General features: G+C 33.4%; 1 protein-coding gene across 1 annotated transcript; it reads left to right on the plus strand.

The window, feature by feature from the left end:
- The first annotated feature begins 207 nt into the window (after positions 1-207).
- On the plus strand, positions 208-4,962 carry LOC123531725 (uncharacterized). Its single transcript, XM_045312942.2, has 2 exons — positions 208-720; positions 3,036-4,962. The coding sequence occupies exons 1-2, from the start codon at positions 676-678 to the stop codon at positions 4,857-4,859; spliced, it is 1,869 nt and encodes a 622-aa protein (XP_045168877.2). The 5' UTR covers positions 208-675; the 3' UTR covers positions 4,860-4,962.
- The last annotated feature ends 8,617 nt before the right edge of the window (positions 4,963-13,579 follow it).

Here is a 13,579-nt window from a genome sequence, read left to right on the forward strand (position 1 = left end):
TGGAAGTGATTTGTTTTACATATTTTAGGATTAAATTCATCTCATAGATCTTGCTCCAATATCAGTTGGAACACAAGCTGCGCTCACGTTTTATTTAGCACTGTATGTGATTATATGATTCAATAGCAGAATATTTGTATTTACATAAAAGAATAGTACCAATACACGACTGACCCGCCACTGAATAAATATTTCTTATCAATGTAGCAAATCAATTGATAATTTACATAAAAGTAGCTATACATAACCTATGGTTAACATTGATTAAGAGGAAATAGTGTTTTCAGTATACTGTGATTGAAAACGGACACACTTGTAAATATAGGAAATGAAAATCAAATAAGATTTATATATACATGCACCTAAGTTTGAGATGAATTCCTTAAAAAAATGGGAACAAATATAAATAAATAGTTTCCATTTTGTTTTAAATAGTTTGGAAATTGTGATTTCAGACCGAAAAAGGAATTACAAAGTGAAGTTTACAAGTAATGATTTAAAAGTGTTAATGGTGAACTGTAATGAAGACTGATATTAGGATAGAATGGAGGTAGCCGGATATCGATGAACCTGGCAAACTCTTTCTAGCGTAAATGGAGTTTTCATGTTAGAAACTTAACTTTGCAAATGATAAATATCTGCATACTACTGTATTGATATTCAGCTGATGTGACAATGTTTTCAGGAGTTGTAACAGGGGACGTGCAGAGTCTACTTGAGGTATAATCTGAATAATTTTTGATAAATTTTGACTGAATGAACCAATAAAATAGTAAAGTATATAGGTGGTTAGGATAATTGTTTAAGAAAAGTAAATCGAAGAAAAAGTGTGTCAGATAGTTACATTGAGAAGAGTAATTGTCAAGAGAAAAATAATCTGTATTGTCACCTACTTTCACTGCTTTTATTGACTTTAAAAATGCTCCCGATTGTGTCAGTAGGGTATAAAGTAAAACATTAAATGCAAATAGTTTAAATCATAAAGCTTAGACAGTATCTGTTATTGATCTAAAGGAAACATATCTGTATGTTGGAGTGTAGATCTATCTCTCCCAATGTCATCACACTCGCACTAAAGTGAAGGCACCAAATAACGTATTTACCAGATAAAATGTTTAATTTTAGTTCTTATTTATTTTCACTTCATTTTTATGGCTTATACCACGAAGAAAGTTAAATATTCATGTTTGTGCTTAACTAAAGTTTAACAAGACTGAAAACACAATGTTACACGAGTAATTTTAAGACTAAATTAAGACTAACACACCATGTGATATGAGGAAAAACAAAATGTGATACGACAAATTACAAAACCAAAATACGATTTTATATGAGAAATTACAAGACTTAAATTTCCATATTTTTTCTAGTCTATATATAAAAATATTCAGATCTGGCAAAGGTGGTGCAACCAGCTTAGTAAAACTCGTGTATGGTTTAGACATTTTAGCAGTAATCATACATAACCTTCCTTTCTGTGACAGAGAAACAGGACCTGTTCAGCCGCCCTTTCACGTTTTTTAAACGAACGCATGATCAGTTTTGATACGAGCCAAATATCACAAATTTATATATTCAAAAGAATCTATATATTTTGATCGCATGTTTCTACTTATCTGATTGACATTTAAGTGATCCTTTGCGTAACATGATGTCTCATGTCGTATTCAATGGATCGTGCATTACCAATCTAAATCTTAATCTAAAATCAGTCCCTCTGATTTAAATAACTAGACTAAATAGAATAAATAGGCTAATGTTCGAATCGGAGCCGATCAGACCACTTGTCAAAATTTTTATTTAGATGTCTGTATATGGCTTATCATTCAAACATTTCAGATATTATAGATAGTGTTAGATACACACGCTGATTAAATCATATAAGATTATAATTTATTGTTATTTCAAGTACATGTATCTTTTTATTTTATCGTTTTATCATGATTTCCCAGATATTTGTATGCAATTATGTTTGTACGTAACTTAATTTATATAGTCAACATAAACTCTCTTTTAGAAGATATTTAGTTGATAGGAAGGTGCAAAATACAGAGGTTGCTCCAGCCAAAAAATATGTGCATGGTGTATTATAATGTATGTGTGTCAATCTGTTTGCCTGCCCTCATAGCTACATGTGTGTTTGGTGGCCTGTAGGTCAATTTACATTGTCGTTTGTCTGTCCGTTTAATCAATGGTACAGTCCTATCTGTTAAACAAACTGTCTTTAAGGATGAACTTAAAGCACTAGACCTATCCTTTGACAGCATGTGACAGGCATTTTTCCTTTTAAAATACCCATTTCTATGCGTGGGAAAAATATTCCGATTTTACAAAATGACATGTTAGCGATTACTTCAAGTACAGTTCATTTTTTGTATTAAATTATAATCATAGCTTTGAATAGCATATGTTTTGTAGGCATAATCCTATTAGGTTACAATAAAACTCTTTCCGTTCCGGGTATATGTCATCATATAACGCACCTAAATGTTGATTCAAATGCGCTTTGCAGCTGAACGATGCATGTTAAAATGTATCAGCACTTCACTGGGATATCAGAATGAAGCGGGCACATTACGTTAAGGTCTGGAAATTAGTTATATTATAGATATAATTGTTCATATAACTTTAAACTAACTGGAGAGTGATAAAACGTGTAAGGCAAATTGCGACTTTTAAAATTAACTGTGGTTAATTCAATTTTTCAAATAAACCTTACGTTCTATTAAGCATTTCACTAGGCTTACAGTATATTTAAAAATGATATCAGTTGTAACTAAAACTGTTAAAATAAAAATAAATGGAAACTAATGAAGTGCTATAGTGTGCTACAGTAATAATAATGATAATAACAATAATAATGATGACGATGGTGATGATGATAAATGCATGAATAAGAAAACTGAACAAATTCTTTTGTAAATAATAGCCTAATGAATAAATTAAAATTTGGAATATGTGATTTTAAGGACGTCATAAATGAAATAATTCATGTTATAGATTCTACGTGTTAATTATTTTTATTTTAATTGCAGACGACAAATCATCTTTCTCGTTTAACTACACGCCAGCAAAGTGAGGAATCCATTCATAAACAACTGGCTGCATTCGAACGCCTACTCCAGCACACGATGTCCAGATACTCGAATGAAAACACATACTACCTCTTACGTCACATCACGCGATGGGCAGAAGCCAATCAAACGTCGTCTCAAAAGAACGCTACGACAGTTTCTGTCAAGCTAACTTCTGTAAATCAAATCCAAGAATTCATGGAATTGATGAAGACTAAGGTAAAGACAAAATCACCTGACGAGGAAACGGTATTCAAAAATTTTGAACTCTTCTTAAATGATCTCCTCTACCTTAAAGACTTGAAGAAATACTTTGATGATGAGATATATGCAGCTCTGATGAAATACCACTTCGATTCAAATGTTGAAACTCTCCGTTCTGATGCCACAAATGACAGCATTGAGAAAATGAAACACATACGAACCATTAAGCCAGAGGATGAGGACAGCGGTAACGGTTCGCAAATGGAGACAGACGAAAACCGAATATTCAGAAAAGTTAACACGTTCAAGAAAAAGAAATCAAAAGCAATACCCGACAGAACAAAAGGTGACGAAGAGAAACAATACAAAGAAACAGTTGCCGAACTTCGTTTAATTCTAAGCAAATGGGATGGACTTCTGTCGGAAGATACACTAAATGTAGACGATTTCGATCCGGACAGTTACCATGAATTAATGCAATTTAGTAACTATGCGCAATTTGAAACCCTGCTTAGACTCGTGCCAGATATATTTGCTAAATGCTATAAAAGCATAGATCTTGCCAAAACGTGGCTGCGATTATCAAATATTGTCATGAAAGAGGAACCTCCAGTCAATCTGTCTCCCGTTAGTGACTCGGTGGAACCGGAATTGCTTGATCATGTTGAGATGAAAGAATCTGAGAAATCAACAAAAGACTTTTTGCAAGAAGTTAGACATATTCAAAATCAAATACAGAATGTAGACAAATCTATTGGTGAAGATGTTTCACTTTTACATAAGTATAACAAAGAAATAGACATTCTCGTCGGACGCGATGAACGGTTTTCTACAGTATATTCACACGTGGAGAAAATTGACTCTCTCATAACAATGGCTGCTGGGGAATATCAAAAATCAAAAACTGAACAGTATGCAGTTGTGAGTAAGATGAAATCCTGCAAGAAAGGGACGCCGACTTATGATGAGTTGAAAACTAACCTGAAGAGGCTTGACACAGAGGTGGCACAGAGTCACTGGAAAATAAAACGACTGGAATATGAAAGGACTATGTTTCAAGAGGACTTACTTGTTGAGGCGGAAGTTCGTCCAAGCTTCATAAGATTTATTGGTGACACAAAGGAAAAAATGAGTGACCTTGAAAAACTACTTAATGTCAAACGCGAAGAAAAATTAAAGCTCGAAAAGCAGCTCGCGTTGATGAAAACAAACACAGACCGCATGCGTAAAATCATGCGCACGTATTTAGGCAGTGCATCGACTAGAGGAGACGATATTTCACGCGAGTCTTCCCTTCTCTCAGATGATTTAAGTGAAATCCCATTGGTGGATGGTAACGAGGCTGACGATGATTCATCTGGTCCCTATGACAAAGAGAGAACATTACATAATGTAAATCATAACAATTCAGCAAGTGCGGTATCTCGGAAACAAAAACTTGCGGTGAAGGACCTACGACCGTCTTCTGAACAACTTTCTAAGTCAAGTCCAAAACCACTACCAAATTTAGGTAGAGTCTCAAGAGTTGGACCCAAAGCTGCTTTAAAGACAACACCGAAACGCGTGTGGGAAAACGTTTAAGACTCACAGTTTGTGAATGAACGTTCCGCTAACAACGTTTACAAAAACCATGTGCATTTGTGAAATTAATGTACAAAAACTATACTGAAACGTGTTTATTGAACTGAAATAAGTAACATATAATCTTTAGTATTATGCCGCAAACTTGTATCATTATCAGTAATTAATTGTAAACATTCTTGAAGATATATTTTGCGCAATTTGGGAATAAACAAATAAATACGAAAAGGGAAATATAATTTTCAATGAAAAGTGACAAACGTGACTAAATTAATTTTAATATAACAGTTAAAACAAAAACAATCTTGATATTTGAGATAGTGTGATATTTAAACATATTTTACGTTTACAAATGAACTTGATTTGGAAGTATTTTTAAACGGCTTTTCAGTAAAATGTAATGATTAAATTTACTGTGTTGTATTTAATGATTCTTTTTAGTTTTCTTGCTGCGAAGTATAACCAGTTGTAAATATTTTGATATCCCAATTATCTTTCACTGGCTGATAAACTTCAAAGATTTATAGCGTATGATATAAATGAAATTTCAGCTTTTGAAAAATGGTTGTAAAGTAGAGATTGCAAAATATATATTTCTATATATCGATTGTGGGCGTTCGTCCTCAATATTTGAAGAAACTAAGGAAGTAGTAGAACTAATACATGTAATGTAATTAATTTACCAGTCTTGAAAGTAATATACATTGTTTGACTGCTGGAAAACTTATTATTAAGCAATGTATGTGCCCATATAACTGTAGTTCTGCTAGCAGACAGTTTGCGTATATTAGCATAAACAGTCGTTTTAAAGTTCTTTCTTGCTGAGAATTTTACATCATCCAGAAAAGGATGCGAACATTATACTTGCTTCACAGATAGGTCATGTATCGTTTCCAAATTCATGTTTTATGTCAGCACGCGATGTTTTAAGCCGATTAATTTCAATGCGTCTTAAATGATGTTGGTACATTACATTTGTAAAATATCCCCAGTTTTGTGCGTTTTGTCTGCATAGAAATATTCAAGTATACGTTGCCTTAAAGGCTTCGGTGTAATATATGTAAACTTTACAATTACAATATCTGTTGTAGGATAAATACACATAAAGCCTGGGAGAAAGGACATGGTTTCTCAAACTTCCAAATAAATCAATTTAAATTTTGTTTGTTTGTTTTGGGTTTAACGCCGTTTTTCAACAGTATTTCAATTATGTATTGGTGGCCAGTTAACCTTACTAGTGTTCCTGGATTCTGCGCCAGTCCAGTAAAAACCTGTTCTCCGCAAGTAACTGCCAACTTCCCCGGGGATCGAACTCAAGACCCCGCGATCTGTAGATCTGTACTCTCCCTATTGTGCTTAGTGGGTCTTTTTAAATAAAAGCTGATATAATCTGTATTGTAAATTTTCAAATGTTTTTTTCTTGTGACCTAATGTATGTTTACCAAATTAGAAGCTCACCTGCTTCCTTCGTTATAAAACCCTCATGCAGCGACGCGTCCTACTCCATCACAGCTTCATGCAAAGACTTCTATTTGTTGTGGTCTTACCATGATACATTTCAAAAGACAAGAACAATCGAGACTTTAAATGGTAATAGGTCACTAATAGTAATGTTTACAAAATGGCCTTTGCTTGGTATGTTTTGAAAGGTAACCGTGTTTTGCACTATTTTGTAAATTTTAAACAACTTTTACCGTGCCGTTTTTTATAAATTTTGAATAACTGATGGTATCTCCTGAAGCTCAAGTAGAGACAAATTTCAAAGTGATAGCCACTATCAAAAACGTTTGCAGAGAACTCATTTTACCATTAATTTCAATAGAAAAAACATCAAACTATTGGTAAACAATTATAAGACACCAAATAAAAATGTCAATATCATTTTTTTCTATGGTGCCTCAAGTAAACGGATTTAATGAGACAGAATTCATACTTCAACATTGAAAAAATAAGGTCGAATGATGTGCTTCTGTTTTGGATTTTGCTTACTCCATTTAAAAATAGCCTTAGGGAAGATGTAAAACCTACCTAAATTTCTTCCACAATATGTAACCTTAGAGTGAAAGCAAAATAGAGAACTTTCACCGCGTGTAACTCAATATCTTTAAAGATGTGTAACTCTACCCCTTCTGTTTAAGTAGTAAATTCACTTTGAAAACCAAGAAATCGCTTATAAGATTCATCTTTTCCCATTTTTGTACAAAAAATCAATAATAAGTCTTAAAAGAAGTAAAAACTTACTAGTAAAAAAGGAAAATAAGGGAAAAAAAATTTGGTCCCAGTAGGGCTTGAACCTACGCACCCCTAAGAATTGCAGTAAAAGTAGGTTTATGGTAGGAATTGAATACTCTTCAAAAAGGAGGTTCTGTATTAGTGATTTAAACAAATAGTTGTACAGTATCATACAACTAAAGGTGACAGCTATATCAATGAAAACACTTTTAGATAACTGTTAGAAGTATTTCATCCAAAAGACTCAATTTTGTATATATTGTATACATTTGGAATGGTACAGTATGTTTTTCAATGTTTAATTTTCTAAAATTACAATAATTCTAGCCAGTAATAAACCAGAACACTTTGATTAACTTATTAAATACAATGCAGATATGTAAGAATATAGGCTACACCAATCTTGTAATCGTTGAACATGTATCAACGATTACAAGAAATAAGTAATTCTGCCGATCTGCTCTTCGTTACAGGTGAAAGTCAGTGTTTTAACGTTTGTGTCTTTTCGGCGTGGGTTGCTCTTTGCGATTATGCGTTTCTTCTTTGATCAAATGTTAGATCATCACGCTAAGCCAAGTAAAAACCAGTTCTCCAACTAAGAGCTATACAGTGTTTTTTCTAAGCGTTTCAGTACATTTGATAAAATGACTGTTCTTTACTAGAATTCACTCAATAATAATCATAGCCGTATAAGATAACGTAATACGCACTTGCTTCAGTTTTAGGTGAACGGAGATTTAAGTAACACATAGAAACAAGTTTACACATAGTATAACCTAAATCCACAATTTTATTGTAAAAGCTCTCGTCTTAAAAATTGTTATCATGCATTTTATGACTTGAAAACAGAAAATAAATTACCCTCAGGTTTGTTACCAAAAATATGCATATCACGTGACAATAAATCAAGAAGTTCAAGATGTTCTCCCAATTTCGTAGGACATACGCCAAATAAAAGTTCAGGTATATTAATCATAGGATAAAAAGTTTGCTAATATAGACTATTTGCTAATGTACATTTACGAACTACAGTGTTCACATTTGAGATAACCACACAAACCATAATGTGTATCCGCAAGTGTGACAGTTCGATTTGAATGTTATTTATACCGCTTAGTTTTAAGACTGTCCCAAAGAGAGAGTGAGGGTTTAGGTGAGGGTTTTGTAGAGTTTGGCATTTGCTGCCCATGCGGTTGGAACCAAAATAACTGAGACCGAGTGATTAGCTTCCCTCACGTGACACAAGAGAAAACGTTTTAATTCATGTAACACTTTACCTATAATTTCCTTATTATTTGACGGATTTTCATAACATAAAGTGCGTCAAAGACAGCAAAATGAGCTTTTTCCTCCGCACAAAGCACCTACTTCTTCATACTTTTCTCAAACACTTCGCCCAACTCCTTTCCGTGGACACTTTTGCTGTTGGGGGAAGTGTTTGAGAAAAGTACTGACAACTGATCGTAGACGTTTTGTGCGGAGGAAAGCACTCATTTATCCATCTTCAGCGCTTTTTATCTTATGAAAATCCCTCACGTAAAAAGGAAATATAGGTACAGGAGATCACGGATCAGCACGGGCTACACGGATTACTCGGCGAACGGTCTAGACTGCCGGATCATTCTGTTCTACTGGCTGAATTTAACTTAGGGTATTCTATAAAAAAGATTATAATAATGACGCAAACGACCCCAAGCAGAGTGATGTGCGATTTAAGTTCAAACAAATACCGGCGGATTTTAATGAACAGTGAAAAAACCTCCCCACGAATGGAAAGCGTTGCATAAAACGGAATTTTCTGATATTCAGTAAATTCTAATTAAAGTATTAAGTAGTAATTACTGCTGTAAAAATGCTATTTTCAATAACATCTAAGGCAGAAGTAAATATTCCATTCAAAATTTATAAATGCAGTTTCTAAAAATAGCACACGTCACCTACATGATGGCACTGAAACATACACGCCAGAACATTACGGCATATAAACACGTAAACACTTGAGTCTGGAAGATTGAATTATAATTTATTTACTGTCAAATTAGAATATAGTTGACATTTGTGGTGCCTACAACGCAGAAATTGTTAACTACGCACACGACACGATATATATACACCGATGTTGAAGCTGAAACGTACCGGGCTGAAACATTTTATTACGGTAAAAATGTAAACAAATAAATTCATCAGTTAGAAATTGTTTGTTTCAGAAAAGTTGATGTACTTTTTATTACTACTACTTAGCACTGAAAAAGTCGAGTACTTAGTCGGCATATAACGGAAGCAGAGTAGAATCTCACAGTTATGTTACAATCGTAGGGTGGAATGGAACAGCTATATTTTATCGTAGATTCATGTAAAGGCGATTTTGCTATATGTTTATATAGCAACTGCTGCGGATCGTGTAAGAATAACTGATAAAATATAGGAACAGATTTATTATTTCTTAAATCAAGAACAATAAATCTGTATTTACGTCATTCATTGACCTGAAAAAGTGTTTCGATTTTATCGACCGTGGCATGCTTCTTTACAAACTGCTTCTGAACAGCATTGATGGAAAAGTTTACCAGTCTATAAGGAGCATTTATGCTAGTTCCACTTCGTGCGTACGGATTAACAACAAGCTCACAGACTGGTTCCACTGCACAGCCGGTGTAAAACAAGGCTGTAAACTTTCACCTACACTTTTCTCAATATTCGCCAATGACCTTTTAATGGAAATAAATGACCGTGAACTTGGAATTAATATTGGCAATGTCATGGTGTCAATGTTGATGTACGCCGATGACATTGCATTAATTGCAGACTCAGAAGCCAAGCTACAAGCTATGCTGGATGTTCTTGATCAATACAAATAAGTCAAAGTGCGTTCACTACAGAAAAGGCCGACCTGAACGTAGCGATTTTACATTTAAAGTCGGCGATAACAATTTAAGAGACTGTGGAACAATATAAATACTTTGGAGTGATTTCAACAAGAAAAAAGACTTCTCATGTAATTTTGAAGCACTTTCAAAAGGCGCCGGGCGTACAAAATCGTGCTTTAGGGTACTTTCTAGGAGTGCACAGATTTGCCCCGAACTTAGCGCTGTACTGTGACACGGGTTGGATGCCAAGCGTATACCGGCGTTGGCATTCCATACTAAGGTTCTGGAATAGGCTTATCTCCTTAGACGACCGTAGACTGACAAAGCAAGTTTTTCTTCACGATTACAATATTTGTGCAAATAACTGGTGCACTGATTTAAAGTCGATAATGACTGATTTACAGTTAATACAACATTTTAATAATAAGACACATATTAACTTAATTTTGAACTATTGTTCTCGTAAGTGGGCCGGAGATATCCAAATAGTGCGGAAGCTTAGGACTTACATAACGTTTAAACAAGAATTCAGATCTAAGGATTACGTGTTCTTAAACCTGAGATCTCTATTTTGCCAATTTCGTGTCGGGATATTACCGCTACGGATAGAGACTGGCAGATATGTCGGAGAACCCCCAAAGGAGATACTATGTAGATTTTGTGATGTGAACTGTATAGAGGATTAATCCGGTATATCATAAAATACAACTATGTCATAAATGTTTAACCATGTCATTACATCAAATGTAAATGTTATTTGTTTTTGTAAATGTACGCTCTCATCTTTGTATATATCTATTTAGGTGACATATAGTCCCACTGAGCCGGGTCACCTCACCTCACCTCACCTCACCTATGCTCTTCACACCCATTAATGTATAAGGCCTTAATGCGCCTTTGTTTGAGCCGGGTGCTTTCATTTATTTGTTTTTGTGTATATGCTTATATATTTTGTAATTGCACATGTCACTATAATAAAATATTTACTTACTTACTTACTTACTTACTTATATGTAAAATGCTACCTGAATGATTATTCATGACTGGCCTTCTATTGTGAATGTTGAAATACAAGCAGTTAGTTTATAATTATATAAGGCAAGTTAAATTTATTTGATGAGGGTTTTTTTTTTTGCATTTAGTTAGTATCTAAATAAAAAATAATCTATCTTAGCCAAAGATGTGCATTGGATATCTTTAATAAAATTTCAAAAGTTTTAACCTCGCACCTGTATTATACACTTTATCTATTAATCAGTTCGTCGATCATACAGCAAGACTCAATCCTATTCTTTGTGATTTGTCAACATCATTTTTCGCATTGATATGATCCCATGTCTTAGTTTAGAAAATCATTACTGACAACTTTTTTTGCCGGTTCAATGGTCGTAATTATTAGCACAAATATTATTAAATATATTGTAGACATTCATTATATTGACTGAGTTTAATAGAGACATAGTATAATAAATTACGACAAAATTCTACATTAAAACAATGATTGAGAACAATTAAAACAAAGTCAGTAGGTTAGTAGAGGAGTCTTTATCAGTTTTTATTTGCAAGTTTTATAGTTTTATAGTTTATTTACGTCTCATTCACTAACAAACATATAAATTTACATACAGCATAAAACAATTGTAAATGACCGTTCTAACTAGAACTACAAGAGACAATATAAATATTCAAATGTGCTTTTATACAACGCTGATGAATAAAATCTCTGTTCAAGATGAAACTAGCTAAAAGCTGAGAGTTGCAAATCAAGTGAGTAAGTTCAGAGAGTACATGATACATGTACTGCTGTTGAGTGAGTACATGAATTAACTGACCATTGCATTGGAATGAACAAGGTGCTTTAAATGATTTAAAATTATGACCATTTTTTAGAACACATTCTGTTATTTTGAAATATTGTTTGCATTTCAAAACAGCCTTTGATCAGGTATTTTCCACTGAGTTCAAAATAATTTCTTCAATAAAAATACATGCCTCATGATATAAGCTATTCTAATATTTTCCTGTAATTAATTTGTCATTTCACTATTTTATACAAGTGGCTTTTCTCACAATAAGCATTTCTTTATCCATAAAGATTCAAAGTTAAAAGAAATTACAGAAGAAAATTAACGTATGAACGTGAATTTACAACGCTGCATTTTGAACTGCTAGATATCGATCAAATTAATGAAGACTGAACCCATTTTTATTAATGGATTGCAAAATGTATCATTTAGTGCATTATTCAGTATGCTTTGTGTAAAAATAAAATATGTGACTTCTTAAAGGGAATAGCAAAATAAATTAAAGGTAAAAACGGGAGAATTTATACACTGTATGATTGAACTGTTACTACTGGGACACATTTATACTTTAAGAGGGCTTCAAGACGCTAATCAACAAATGACTCATTTTCATAAAAAAAGCAATAACATTTACATGTTATAACTCAATAACATAAATTTTGTTGCAATTAAACGAGGCAATAAATTGTTAAGGCGTTTTTTTTCTAAAATGGAAAATTTAGAATATAAAAATCGGTATAATTTGTTACAAGATCTGTCAGAATACATAAAACTCCATCAAAAAGGCTTATCGTTTTATAAGCACAGTCTCATTTAATTAACCTTTACCCTGCTGCATTTCCAAAATGGACTGGTCCATCATTCAGTTTGGGCAGTACCACTTATTATTCAAAGAGGTTGTCACTGAACATTTATTGACTGAATAGCGAACATTACAGACCATGATTAGCCTGCACAAAGGCTGAAGCACTTAAAGGTTAGGAAAAAATTATATATTATAGTTACTTCTCACAAAAATGTACCTTCTTTAGGCTATATTTCTTACACTGTCGTAAATTGCATTTTTACCATGACATTGGTTAGGCACGGACGTCAACATTCTGTGATAAGGTTCTTACATGTCCATTACATGTATCTGTAGAACAGAAGTCCGCCTTAACTGTGGGGTGGGCATGAGCGTTTTAACGTTTCGTTGCGTTTCATTGCGTTTCTTGAACAGACTTGACCAACATGATTCTGATATCATTTTGCTTGAGTACGTTCTATGTTTCCAAGGGATCTTTTGTATACATTTTATTAGGTTTTCACAAAGTTTCTATAACCATGAGGCCATATATAAGGAGTGGGCTTTTCGTGGATGTCTTTAAATTCCACGGATAAGATACAGGCTTTATCGTGTTCAATGTTTTATCATATGCCCTTAGATGTCTTTGATAATGTGTATGCATTACGACCTGTGCTTTTGTTTTACTTTAACATTATGCACTTTGCAGTCTGCAAAATCTTTGAAGAAAAAACAAACTGTTTAAAAATTCTTTGAACTGATATAAACGTTAACATAAAGTGTTTTCCCTTTTCTCTCTTTTTCCTTATTTTTCATCAAGTTACGTTCTTTACCTCTTTACTTTTTGTTACCACATACAAAGTGTACATGAAAATATATTTTATACACACCTATACCTTATGTCACAAAATATTTGAAACATTATTATTTTCACTGCATACTCTGTATACACTGTATACAATGTATATGTCATGTGTATTAAGATTTGAGTGTATGTTCTGTTCTGTAATTTAAGGAGTGGGCTTTTCGTGG

Source organism: Mercenaria mercenaria, chromosome 11, assembly GCF_021730395.1.
Source record: "Mercenaria mercenaria strain notata chromosome 11, MADL_Memer_1, whole genome shotgun sequence".
NCBI classification, from domain to species: domain Eukaryota; kingdom Metazoa; phylum Mollusca; class Bivalvia; order Venerida; family Veneridae; genus Mercenaria; species Mercenaria mercenaria.

Excerpts from the sequence above, each read along its gene's own strand:
- LOC123531725 (XM_045312942.2), top strand. The coding sequence starts at position 676 with ATGTTTTCAGGAGTTGTAACAGGGGACGTGCAGAGTCTACTTGAG. Across the intron at positions 721-3,035 it reads ACGTGCAGAGTCTACTTGAG|ACGACAAATCATCTTTCTCG; the intron begins GTATAATCTGAA and ends TTTTAATTGCAG.